At 46.9% G+C, this 12,095-nt stretch overlaps 1 protein-coding gene across 5 annotated transcripts in view; it reads right to left on the bottom strand.

Annotated features, from left to right (window-relative positions):
* Positions 1-12,095, bottom strand: part of Bcat2 (branched chain amino acid transaminase 2) — a 21,318-nt gene continuing 9,223 nt past the window's right edge. For all 5 annotated transcript variants that reach the window (XM_039089504.2, NM_022400.2, XM_006229149.3 and 2 more), the window contains exons 3-11: positions 11,636-11,839; positions 4,702-4,812; positions 4,500-4,619; positions 4,196-4,359; positions 1,782-1,924; positions 1,539-1,624; positions 1,186-1,326; positions 1,037-1,111; positions 1-394 (exon numbers count right to left, since the gene is read on the bottom strand). In XM_039089504.2, the coding sequence (XP_038945432.1) occupies positions 356-394; positions 1,037-1,111; positions 1,186-1,326; positions 1,539-1,624; positions 1,782-1,924; positions 4,196-4,359; positions 4,500-4,619; positions 4,702-4,812; positions 11,636-11,839 (1,083 nt within the window). In that variant the 3' untranslated portion in view covers positions 1-355. The remainder of the gene's footprint in view (positions 395-1,036; positions 1,112-1,185; positions 1,327-1,538; positions 1,625-1,781; positions 1,925-4,195; positions 4,360-4,499; positions 4,620-4,701; positions 4,813-11,635; positions 11,840-12,095) is intronic.

Here is a 12,095-nt window from a genome sequence, read left to right as displayed (position 1 = left end):
TCTTGTTCTTTGGCATTTTATTTCAAAATTGCAGCAAGGAGAGAGAGACGGAAAAAAAAAAAAAAAAGACATGAAGAGCACCGGGGATCCGGCCTGAGAACGGAGATCGAGAAGAAGCCAAGGTTCTCTCTTGAACACCAGGACGCGGAGCAGCTGAACTGAGGTGGGGTCCAAATTACATGGGTCCCGCCCTTAAGGCTTTGGAGTGTAACTTCCACGTGAGGGTGCCAGAGAGCCAGCAGTCTGGAACGACCTTTCCCTATTGCACTTCTCTTGAGTCTCTGGGAGGCGAGGACGCTGAACTGGATGCTGCACGTCAGCGGATCCAACCAGGTAGGGCACAACCTCCCTAACGTCACACACGAAGCATCCAATCGTGGGCACTGGTTCCGTACTGCGGGACAACGAAGGTGCCTTAAAGATACAGCTGCACTACAACTCCCAGTAGGCCCTGGAGCATCGCAAGCTGGCCGCTCTCAGAGCTGCGCCCCAGTGCCTTATGGGAAGTGTAGTCCTTGACCTGGAGACCCGCCAACAATTCCAAGGGATCAAGAGAGTTGCAAAAGCTTTGAAGGCTCTTGGGAAAAGGCACTTTAAGCTCAGATGTTTAGTGCTAGGTGCCAACATGGGGCCAGGATACCAGTTACCTCAGGTCCTGCTCAGGGAAATGAGCCCAGAGGTTCTCTAGAAGCCCTCTTGGCTCACAAGAGGAAACGCACCAGAGGCTTGTAAGAGGAATCATTCAAGGCCAGGGAGGGGCAAGGGAAAAAGGTTTGCCATGCCAAAGGGACATCCCAGAACTTCAGGAGTCGTGGAAGGCCCATTTTATTTTATTTTATTTTATTTTATTTTATTTTATTTATTTATTTATTTATTTATTTATTTATTTATTTATTTTTGTGGCCAACATCCCAGAGTCTTTATGACCTAAAACCTCAGAGACTTGTGGAAGGGGGTATTTCCCGTGCTTCTGGCCACAAGTATTCAGAGGAAAGGAGGAGTTAATCAGTTGTTGGTCCCAAATTCATGAGCTTACCTGAATAGCCTTCAACTCCTTCTGGAAGCGCAGGATGAGTTCCGGCCCATTTTCCATGGTAGGAATGTGGAGTTGCTAGGGAAAGGCAGCCATGAGGATGGGGCACTTCCCTTCTTTCTCTCCCACCCACCCCGGCAGCTCTGTCTCACCTTGCCTTCATATAGGATTTGGTGCACTGGGCAGACCTGACAAGCAGTGCCTGAGCCGAAGACTTCTCGCACCCGGCCCTCCTCCAGTGCCCGCTTCAATTCCTTCATAGTGACCTTGCGTTCTGCCACCCGGAACTCACCCTGCAGAACAAGGGCACAGAAGCACTCCAGGACCCAGACTCCTGTCCTACTGCAGACCACCATCACTCCCTCCCTAAGGCTACTGGAAAAGACAGAGGCCCAGGGATGGGAGATGGACCCAGAAACGAGGGCATGGCAGTGGGCCAGGCTTCCACCACCGTGCCACAACTCAAGACACTGGTCCAAAGATTCAGATGCCATGCAGGCCCTACCCAAGTCCTGGCCAGATCCAGCAGGCTTTGTCGAACCACTCCGGGGAGGATGATGCCATCCAGTGGGGGGGTTGCCAGCTCCAGTTCTAAGTCAGGGAGGACAGACGGGTGTCACTGCTTCCCACCCTTAAATGGTCTCCCCTTTCTTTTTAGAAGTCACCTGCCCAGGATTCCGAGACCTCGCAGCCCAGAAGGAATCAGACAGGATATACAGGGTGTGGGTTAGGACATGAGTAGGCTCACCTCCGTCTTCATGAGTCCAGTAGACAAAGATGTTCATGGTTCCCACCTCGGTGAGCTGGTGGTCCGGCCCGTACAGCCAGAGGACCTGCTCGCAGCCTTTCTTCTGGGCTTCTTGTTGCACAGCCACAGTGGGGCCGTAATTCCTGGGGGGGCAGCCTGGTCAGACTGGGCAGAGAATTCCCCATCCTCCCCACAGTACAGTCAAGGAGGAGTCTCCTTCCCCAACTCACAGCACAGCTGTGGTGCTCTAAATCTGCAGGACAGACTCCGTCACCTAATAGCTGAGGTCAAAGTTGGGGCCCAGCGTGGTGGGCCCCATTCCCTGCCCCCAGCTCCTCCTTTCTCAAGCGTCTGGGATTAAGGTCACGGGTGTAGTGACACCAAGCAGATTTCCTCACTCTACTTTTTGGTTTTTTTTTTTTTTTTTTTAAAGATTTATTCATTTATTATATATAAGTACACTGTAGCTGTCTTCAGATACACCAGAAGAGGGCACCGGATCTCTTTACAAATGGTTGTGAGCCACCATGTGGTTGCTGGGAATTGAACTCAGGACCTCTGGAAGAGTAGTTGGGTGCTCTTAACCGCTGAGCCATCTCTCCAGCCCGGGGTTTTATTTTTTGAAACAGGGTTTCTCTGTGTGTCCCTGGGATCAAACGCTTATGTGGGGGCTAGAGAGATGGCTCAATGGTTAAGAGCACTGACTACTCTTCCAGAGGTCCTGAGTTCAAATCCTAGCAACCATCTGTAATGGGATCTGATACCCTCTTCTGGTGTGTTTGAGGACAGTGTACTCATTTACATAAGATAAATACATCTTTAAAAAGGGGGTGGGGCGGCTTGTGTTGCCTTGCACTGCTGGTTCTTCTTTTTGTCTTTGAGGCAGGGTCTCTAGAAATAGAGGTTGGCCTCAGAGTCACCATGCAGCTGAAGTTAGTGTGGAACTCCTGACCCTCTTGACCACTCCTCCCAAGTGCTGGGAAGACAGCCATGCACTCCTTCAGCAGCTCTCATCCTGTTTTAACCAGTAGTGTGTGAGCCACACCAGATTTTTCTTACTCATACAAAGTTCCCAGTGTTCAAGGCCAGGATCCCAGTCCATGTTCTGAGCCTTGTGAAAAAAAACTGGCCCTGTGCCAAATGTGGTCGAAACGTATCCGCCATGTTTTTCCTTTTCTTTCTTTGAACTCAGGATCTTCATATGTTTAGTAAATATTCTTATCACTGAGCTCCACCCTACCCCCTCTTTGGGGGATTCTAGGCAGGGGTTTGACCACTACACCACCCCCAAAGTCCCTCACTGGGGGATCCTAGGCATAAGCTCTACTGCTGATCCACAGCCTTCAGCTTTCTTTCTCTCTTTCTTTCTCTCTTTCTTTCTTTCTTTCTTTCTTTCTTTCTTTCTTTCTTTCTTCCAAGATTTAGTTATTTTATATATGTGAGTACTGTCTCTGTCTTGAGAGGGCATCTGATCCCATTACAGATGGTTGTGAGCCACCATGTGGTTGCTGGGAATTGAACTCAGGACCCCTGGAAGAGCAGTCAGTGCTCTTAACCACTGAGCCATCTCTCCAGGCACCCCACAGCTCTCTCTGTAGCCCTCCTGCCTCAGCCTACTGAGCAGCCAGGACTATGACCTACATGGCTGTATGCCACCACGCCTGGCTTCTCTTACTGCTTTTGTAGCCAAGAAACCACAGGTGAAGTGTCACCTCTTAAATAGAACTTTCGCAAGATCTGAACCTTGTAATTGAGATTGCAGATCTGGACACTAGGGTGCCACCAGTCCAACTGCCCTCAGGGGGTTCAGCTGGCTTGGCCTTGTCTGTGTCTCCAGCTGCAGCCAACAGATGGCCTGACCCCCAGAAGACCTCATAGATGTGTTCTGAAGTGACCTGAATACCTTCCTGTGTGTCCACACTTCCTTGTTCCAGCATGACAGTAGTTTATACCCAATCTGATCCCAGGAGACTTAGCCACCTCCTGACAATATATTGTGTCAGGGCCTTTGGCAACACAGAATGTTGGGAAGTTCATAGGGTCAGAATGGAGACGAGGCCCAAGTCATGTTGTGGGGAGCTATGCAGAGAGTGCAGCACAGGTGACCCGGAAGACCTAATGGTCATCTGGCTTTCTAGAGGCTTCCAGGGGGCTCAGTTCTGGTCTTCCCATTGACCCATCTCTATTCAAATAAAAGACACCCCATTCTCCTTTGGCCTTTAGTGTCAGGCACCAGGGATGACAAAGGACACAAGAAAGCCAAGATCCCAACTGCAGAGCCAGTGACAATAGCTTTTCATCCCAGCACCCAGGCGCAGGCCCTACCAAAAAGCACATGGAACACTATAGCTCGCCCTCTCACAGCATCTCCAGCTCCAAGGCACAACTCCCTGGGCATGTGGGAAGCTACTTACCCCCCCAACTTGCAGTCACCGACCCCACCAATCCAGGCTCTGACGAATGAGGGGTCCGCCAGGAGGGAGACAGGTGTCATGGAGTCTCCGGGGAAGTAGGAGCCCACAGGGCACAGAATGACGAACAGGAGGGCTTGTGTGACCATTCCAACACCCAGGGAGGGCTATGATAGGCAGAGGGGCAGCATCAGACCAAGGAGTCCTCACTTTAGCCTCCTCTTCCCTTAGACCCAGGGTCCAGGCCCAGCCTGTGTGTTCCCCAGACAGAGATGGGCGTGTCCTCAGCTCCCACTGCAGCGCCTACCTCATTTCCAATAAGCACCGGCCGCACATAGAGGCTTGTTCCATTGCCATCGGGAACCCAGTCTTTGTCTACTTCAATGAGCTGGCGGATGCACTCCAGCAGTTCCTGCTTGTCAAAGTCCTGGGTGGATTCCATAGGATTCAGGGTCCAGATTCTCTCTACCACCCTCTGCCCTCTCTCCTAGGACGAACTGGCCACTTACTGGCAGGCAGAGGCGCCTTGCAGAACGTAGCATCCTGTCCATGTTGAGCCAGGGCCGGAAGAGGCGTACCTGCTTGTCTCTGCCTTTATAAGCTTTCAAGCCTTCAAAGAGCTGCAGGGGCAGGGAGAGGAAGGGTGCTCATGAATGGGCCCCACGGCATGGAGATAGCAAGAGATACATTGATGCACACGGAGACAGAGAAGGGCAGAGTGATGGAGGGAGAGACATGGAGATGCCAGGAAGCACAGTACAAGGCAGGCATGTAACACAAGCCCCTTATCTCAACTCAAGGGCAGAAGAAGACCATGCCCACTTAAGGCCATCTCAAGGGAAGCCAGGTCTATAGGGGGAGATCCAGTCTTGAAAACATGCAAGGGAAAAAAATATTCACTTAATATACAATATTCTCCTACATAGTTTTAAAAAGCTGTCCTAAGGAGCTAAAGAGATGGCCTAGTGTGGTTAAGAGCACTGACTGCTCTTCCAAAGGACCCAAGTTAGATTCCCAGCACCTACATGATGACTCACAACCATCTGTAACTCCAGCTCCAAGGAAACTGATGTCCTGCTCTGGCCTCTGCAGGAACTGCTTACACAGTGTGGTGTGTGTGTGTGTGTGTGTGTGTGTGTGTGTGTGTGTGTGTGTGTGCACGCATAAACTAAACTAAAAATACTAAAATAAAATACTAAACTAAAAATTTTAAATCTTTTAAAACAAATTCCAAGTTGGTAGAAAACAGCCTGAGAGACAGTTTACAAAAAAGGAAGTATCAATGAGTCTTTTTTTTCAATTATTTTGTTGTACTTCTTTGGGAATTTCATATGTATGTACATCAATGGGTTATATACATGTCACAGGGCCAGCATCATTTACTTTATTCAAAATATATTTTTTTTCTTTTTTTCGGAGCTGGGGACCGAACCCAGGGCCTTGCGCTTGCTAGGCAAGCGCTCTACCACTGAGCTAAATCCCCAACCCCTATTCAAAATATTTTTTTTTTTCCGGAGCTGGGGACCGAACCCAGGGCCTTGGGCTTCCTAGGCAAGCACTCTACCACTGAGCTAAATCCCCAATCCCTCAAAATATTTTTAAGGTTTATTTGATTTTTAATTTTGTGTACAAGCGTGTGTCTGTGTATGGTGTATGAATACGAATGCAGTGCTCACAGAGATCAGGGGCGTCTGGTCCCCTGGAGTTGAAATTACAAGGTGCAAACTACTTAATATGCTGGCAACTGAACTCTCCAGTCTTCTGCAAGAGCAATACCTGCTCTTAACTACAGGGCCCCAACATAATTGGGGAGGGGGGATGTAAATTTAAATGAATTTGAGGCTCCCGAGATGGTTGTTAGTAAAGTGCTTGCTGTACAGTCCTGAGGTCCTGAGTTCAGTATCCAGCAACCACATTAAAAAATCAATCAGAGGGGCTGGGGATTTAGCTCAGTGGTAGAGCGCTTGCCTAGCAAGCGCAAGGCCCTAGGTTCAGTCCCCAGCTCCGAAAAAAAAAAAAGAAAAAAAGAAAAAAAAATCAATCAGGGCTGGAGAGATGGCTGAATGGTTAAGAGCATTGGCTGCTCTTCCAGAGGTCCTGAGTTCAATTCCCCAGCAGCCACATAGTGGCTCACAACCATTTGTAATGGGATCTAATGCCCTCTTCTGGAACTCAGGTGTACATGCAGATAGAGCACACATATACAATAAATAAATAATTAAAAGAAAATAATCAAACAAACAACAGAGCAAGATGGACAGTAACTGACAAAGACACCCCACTGGCTGTCACCCTCTGCCAACACACACACACACACACACACACACACACACACACACACACACACACACAGTTGTAGCCCCAGTTGTCCTGGAACTTGATTTGTAGACAAAACTGGCTGCAGAGAGCTGCCTGCCTCTGCCTCTGCCTCTGTCTCTGCCTCCTTAGTCTGGGGTTAAAGGTGAGTACTGTACCTGCCATTGTGAGAACTTTTAAAGACTCTGTGGCTATTCAGCAAGACTTCTTTCTGGGGAACAGGCTTGGGCAAGTCGGTATGGGAAATGGATACAAGTTCTAAAGAGAATATTGTAGCAACCCTGTTCAAAATGGCATACTTGCCCTTTCACTTAGCTTAGAACTTGGGCAGAGAGATACACTTGCATTCAGAGGAAAAGATAGGAATACTGGTCTTCACTGCAACATTTTTTTTTTTTCTGTCTCAAGGCTACAAAGAACCCAAATGGCCAAAAATGGGTGACTATCTAATGAACAGTACTGTCGATGTTTTGTAATCTGTAAAAATGTCTCTGTCCTTCCTTGTCTGCCTAAGGCACCTTCTGATTGACTAAAGCAAAAACCCTAAGACCTATAGCAAAAGGCAGAATAGTAAGGTGGGACTTCCAGAGAGAGAGAGAGGGCTGGAGAGATGGCTCAGTGGTTAAGAGTACTGATTGCTCTTCCAGAGGTTCTGAGTTCAAATCCCAGAAACCACATGGTGGCTCACAACCATCTGTAATATACATTAGATAAATAAAAATTAAAAAAAAAAAAGTTTTGTCCCAGAGAGAGAGAGAGAGAGAGAGAGAGAGAGAGAGAGAGCGCCTCCAGCTTCGCTTGGCCCGGCTGTTGTAGTGCCCACATCTTTCCTTTTGTCATAGGCCACTGTTGTGCTCAAACATGTCAGTTTGCCATTTTAGTGGCAGGGCAGCTGGCAACCCATCAGCAGTGGCTCCCCCATGTAGCATCAGCCCCTGCTGCCCTGCTAATGGACAGACTGGACTGCCCCTGCCTAATTCCTTTATTAGGAATTTCTCCTCTTCTATAGCCTGTGTCTAATACTGGAGAAATGCTAAGCTGTGCTTCCCCATGTGGACATAGATCTCATCCCCATAGATTTATGGCTATATTAGCTTCTATATGACGTTAATTTTCCTATCTACCTTCACAAGCATCCAGTTCACTTTAGACCTCATTTTACCTGAGACAATGTCCCAATTTTTAAGAGTTCTGAACCCTTTGAAGTGGCCAGGCTGCATTGCAGGAATCTTGTAAAGTTCTTGTTACATCCGCCCTGTATCCACTGAGTCTGCAATCTCACTTCCATATAAATGTAGTTTTAACCTTGGTCTCCTATCATTTATAGTAGTTTGCTTTTGGCATCTTTAGAATCTCTTGCTTTATCCATAGGAGCTGCTCTATGTCTCTGGTAAATGGTAAGTTTTGAGCAGTGGTTTGTCCTATCCGGCTTTGATTTTTCTACCTGTTTTTCAGAACAGTCTTTCCTTGGTGGGCAAGAAATGAACAGCTCATGTTGGGTTTTGTCCAGCCTTACACTGAAGATACTCCAGCGTACGTCTCCAGTGAACGAAGCGGTTTTGTTTGCATATTAGAATATAAGGCAGGGCTGGGGATTTAGCTCAGTGGTAGAGCGCTTACCTAGGAAGCGCAAGGCCCTGGGTTCGGTCCCCAGCTCCAAAAAAAAAGAATCAAAAAAAAAATATATATATATAAGGCATATCACAGTACACTACATGATCCTAAGGACAAGAGTTGTAGAAAGATCAAATCGGACTTTAAAAGAGAGGCTGGATAAACAGAAAGGTGTAACACCGGCCCCAGAAGTAGATTACACAGAGCTTATAAACTCCATACTCTTAAAAACCAATGAGCGAAGAAAGAAAGAAAGAAAGAAAGAAAGAGAGAGAGAGAGAGAGAGAGAGAGAGAGAGAGAGAGAGAAAGAAAGAAAGACAGCTGAGAGACACTGGATTTTGGAAAAACCTGCTGATTTTAGGGATGTCGTAAATTCAGAATGGAAGGCAGGAAATGTATTATACATTGGGGAGAGGTTTTGTCTATTTCAAAAGAAGAAAAGCTATGGATTCCTTCAAAATTAATAAAGTTAGATTTGACTAGGGGAAACCTCCCGAAAATCTTGGCTATAGACATGAAGAAAAAACCAAGAACAACCCAACAGGTAAAATATAGGCTGATCCCTCTACGTGAGAGCAGCTCTGAGACTCTCTGAGACTGGCTGAGACTGGCTGAGACATGTGGGACGTCAGCTAAACATGGCCAGGAAATCTTGTTGCTACAGAGTCTTCGGGACCAATCATGCCGTCCTTTCTAATGGCATGGATGGAGGTTTATAGAGCAGCTTGGTTATACAGTTCAAATACACTTGTAAAGTTTGGTCCCTTTGATACCTTTCACCTGCGCAAACAAAGAACAGAGAGTCATCTTTAACTGAGCTGTACACACTGCATATTCCATATACACGTTGATGCAGAAATGTATATTACCTCTAGAAGTTTTTTATGTTAACGGAGCAAAAGAACTAGACACAAGAGAAGACAAAACAAACAGCCCAGGTGATCCAAACTTAGCCTGCTTCAAACACTGTTCCCTCAAAAACCTACATCCAAGGCAGTTTCAAAGCTGCTGACCCCAGTGGGCCAGCCTTACAGTCTGTACCAAGAAGGACTTCAGCTGAGCCCTGCACTTCCCTGTCAGAAAGAGGGAGATTGGACAGCAAATCATACAGCTAGCATTCGTAGGACTTAGCCCATATCCCAATTTTCTTAGGACCCAAAAAAGAGACATTACCCCCAGACAGCAGGAAGTAATTTTAGGGAATGAAGCTCCATTCCCAAGAGTTGGGTTGGGTGTTTTTTGGTCTTTAGGAGGGTGATAAATGTTTGTTGTTATCTAAGGGGGGGTTGGTTACAAGTTGCTAATGGTCTTGGTCAGGGAGGAAACAAAGTAAAGAGATTGGATTCAGGGTTTCTTTCTCTTTCTTTCCTCTATCCTTCTTTCTGTCTTATGTGTTAGGGAGAAAAGAGGGAAGAGGGAAATGGGATGAAAAGAACAGAGGGGGAATATAAGAATAATAGGTTAAAAAAGGTAGATTATTGAGCTGGAGAGATGGCTCAGTGGTTAAGAGCACTGACTGCTCTTCCAGAGGTCTTAAGTTCAAATCCCAGCAACCACATGATGGCTCACAACCATCTGTAATGAAATCTGGTGCCCTCTTCTAGTGTGTCTGAGGACAGCTACAGTGTACTTATATGTAATAAATAAATCTAACAAAATAAGGCAAATTATTGAATCTAGTTCTAGGCTAAACAGCATTAATAAGCCAAATATTTTACATTTGGCATGGGTTTTGCATATTCATACGCAAGGAAGATTATATTTTGCTACATCATACTGTATGTTATGTTTCAACCCTTGTTTTAGGTATTGTACCTATGCAACTCATTTAAAAACATAATGTAAAGTTCTAATCTTTGAAAGTTACTATTACAAACTGTTTAGGATAAATAAAAAATGTAGGGGTTGGGGATTTAGCTCAGTGGTAGAGCGCTTGCCTAGGAAGCGCAAGGCCCTGGGTTTGCCAGGAGCCCCAGCTCCGAAAAAAAGAACCAAAAAAATAAATAAATAAATAAAAAATAATAAAAAATGTAAACTGGGGGCTGGAGAGATGGCTCAGTGGTTAAGAGCACTGACTGCTCTTCCAGAGGTCCTGAGTTCAATTCCCAGCAACCACATGGTGGCTCACAACCATCTGTAATGGGATCTGATGCCCTCCTCTGGTGTGTCTGAAGACAGCTACAGTGTACATAAAATGAACCTTAAAAAAAAAAAAAAAGAAAGAAAGTGAATTAGGTACAGAACTTTGGACTCATCAAGATAGGGTAGATCGGGGCTGGGGATTTAGCTCAGTGGTAGAGCGCTTACCTAGGAAGCGCAAGGCCCTGGGTTCGATCCCCAGCTCCGAAAAAAAAGAACCAAAAAAAAAAAAAAAAAAAAAAAAAAAAAAAAAAAAAAAGATAGGGTAGATCATATAGTACTTTCTCCAAGTTTGCTAAATGCTGGACTGGACACTGTGAATGTAACTTTTATCTGATCATTTTCGTAATTGTTCTTATTATATATAGCGTATTGATCTTAGAGAAAGAGCCTTTTGTTGGACTAAAAAGGGGAGATGATGGCGTGGCGATTTTTGCACACTGTGTAAAGCTGTGTCTCTGTCCTTCCTTGTCTCCCTAAGGCACCTTCTGATCGGTTAAAATAAAACCACTAAGGTGAAGCAAAAGGCAGAATAGTAAGATGGAGCTTCCAGAAAAAGAGAAAGGCAAGGGAGATTTGCCATCAGACTCAGAGGAAGCCAGACAGAGGGAACTAACCAGCCACATGACAAGCAGAATAGTACAAGCAGGTTAATTTAAGGTGAATGCTCGTTGGGGAGCAGACCTCAGCTAAGGTAAAAGCGCTGTAGACAGATACAAGCCTCCACGTCATTCTTTGGAGCTAGGGTGGGCATAGAGAGGTTCATGGTTACAACTGTGAGATGGAAGTCATGCTGCAGCAATGACGATGACAAGACTCCTTAAGGGTTGTCACAGGAAAATCAGATTGCTAGACTCCAAGACTCCAGCTCCAGCTTAGGGTCTCATTCCCTAGCCCCGGCTAGCCTCAAAACTGAAGTCCTCCTGCCTCGACCTGCTGGGTGCTATAGTATACCACCTCCCACAGGTCCTGAGAGCCTCACTACATCCAGGCTGGTCCTGCCCCTGTTCAGACTCCTGAGTTCCTCATCTCCTGTGGCCCTGTTGACACCCTAAGCCTCCGCTGCCACACCGAGAGCCCCACAGGCAGCCAACCTAGCTCTCCTGTCACCCTGAGCTGTCCCTTCTATGATTTTATCTTTGCTGGGAGAGCCCCACTTTCTTTCAGGACACAGAGTTCCGACAAAGCCGGATCTGCTCATCGTGGGTGGGAACTGGCTGTCACTTCATCTGTGTCCCAGAACACAGGTGATCTCAGGGAGAGAAGACAGATCCACAGAGGAAGAAACGCACAAAGCGCCTAGAGAGCTGAACTCAGTCGGGCGAGTCAGTGCACGCAGCAGGGCTGGTTGGGGCAGAGGCAGCCCGTCCCACCTGCAATGAGTAGTGCAGGCCGGAGCAGGCTGGGTGCAGTGTGAGGTTCTGGAAGGGCTGGATCCTTGGAGGGCCCCAGCCTGTCTTGCTGTTCCACTCCACCATCAGCATGTGGTCCGTGAATGTCTTCCCAAACAGCAGAGGCTGGCTAGGGGCTGGCTTCTTCTGTGGCTCTCTGGTCACCTGAACCTGGAGGTCTGCCGCCTGAGAGAAAACAAAGCAAAACAAAAAAACCAACAAGATAAAAACGGCATCTCAGGGGCTGGAGGGATGGCTCAGCGGTTAAGAGCACTGTCTGCTCTTCCAGAGGTCCTGAGTTCAAATCCCAGCAACCACATGGTGGCTCACAGCCATCTGTAATGGGATCCAAGGCTCTCTTCTGGTGTGTCTGAAGAGAGCAACAGTGTAGTCACATACAATAAATCTTTAAAAAAAGAAACAAAACAAAAAACAAAAAAAA

Source organism: Rattus norvegicus, chromosome 1 (assembly GCF_036323735.1).
Source record: "Rattus norvegicus strain BN/NHsdMcwi chromosome 1, GRCr8, whole genome shotgun sequence".
Taxonomy (NCBI): domain Eukaryota; kingdom Metazoa; phylum Chordata; class Mammalia; order Rodentia; family Muridae; genus Rattus; species Rattus norvegicus.
This window is presented reverse-complemented; position numbering and strand designations above follow the sequence as displayed.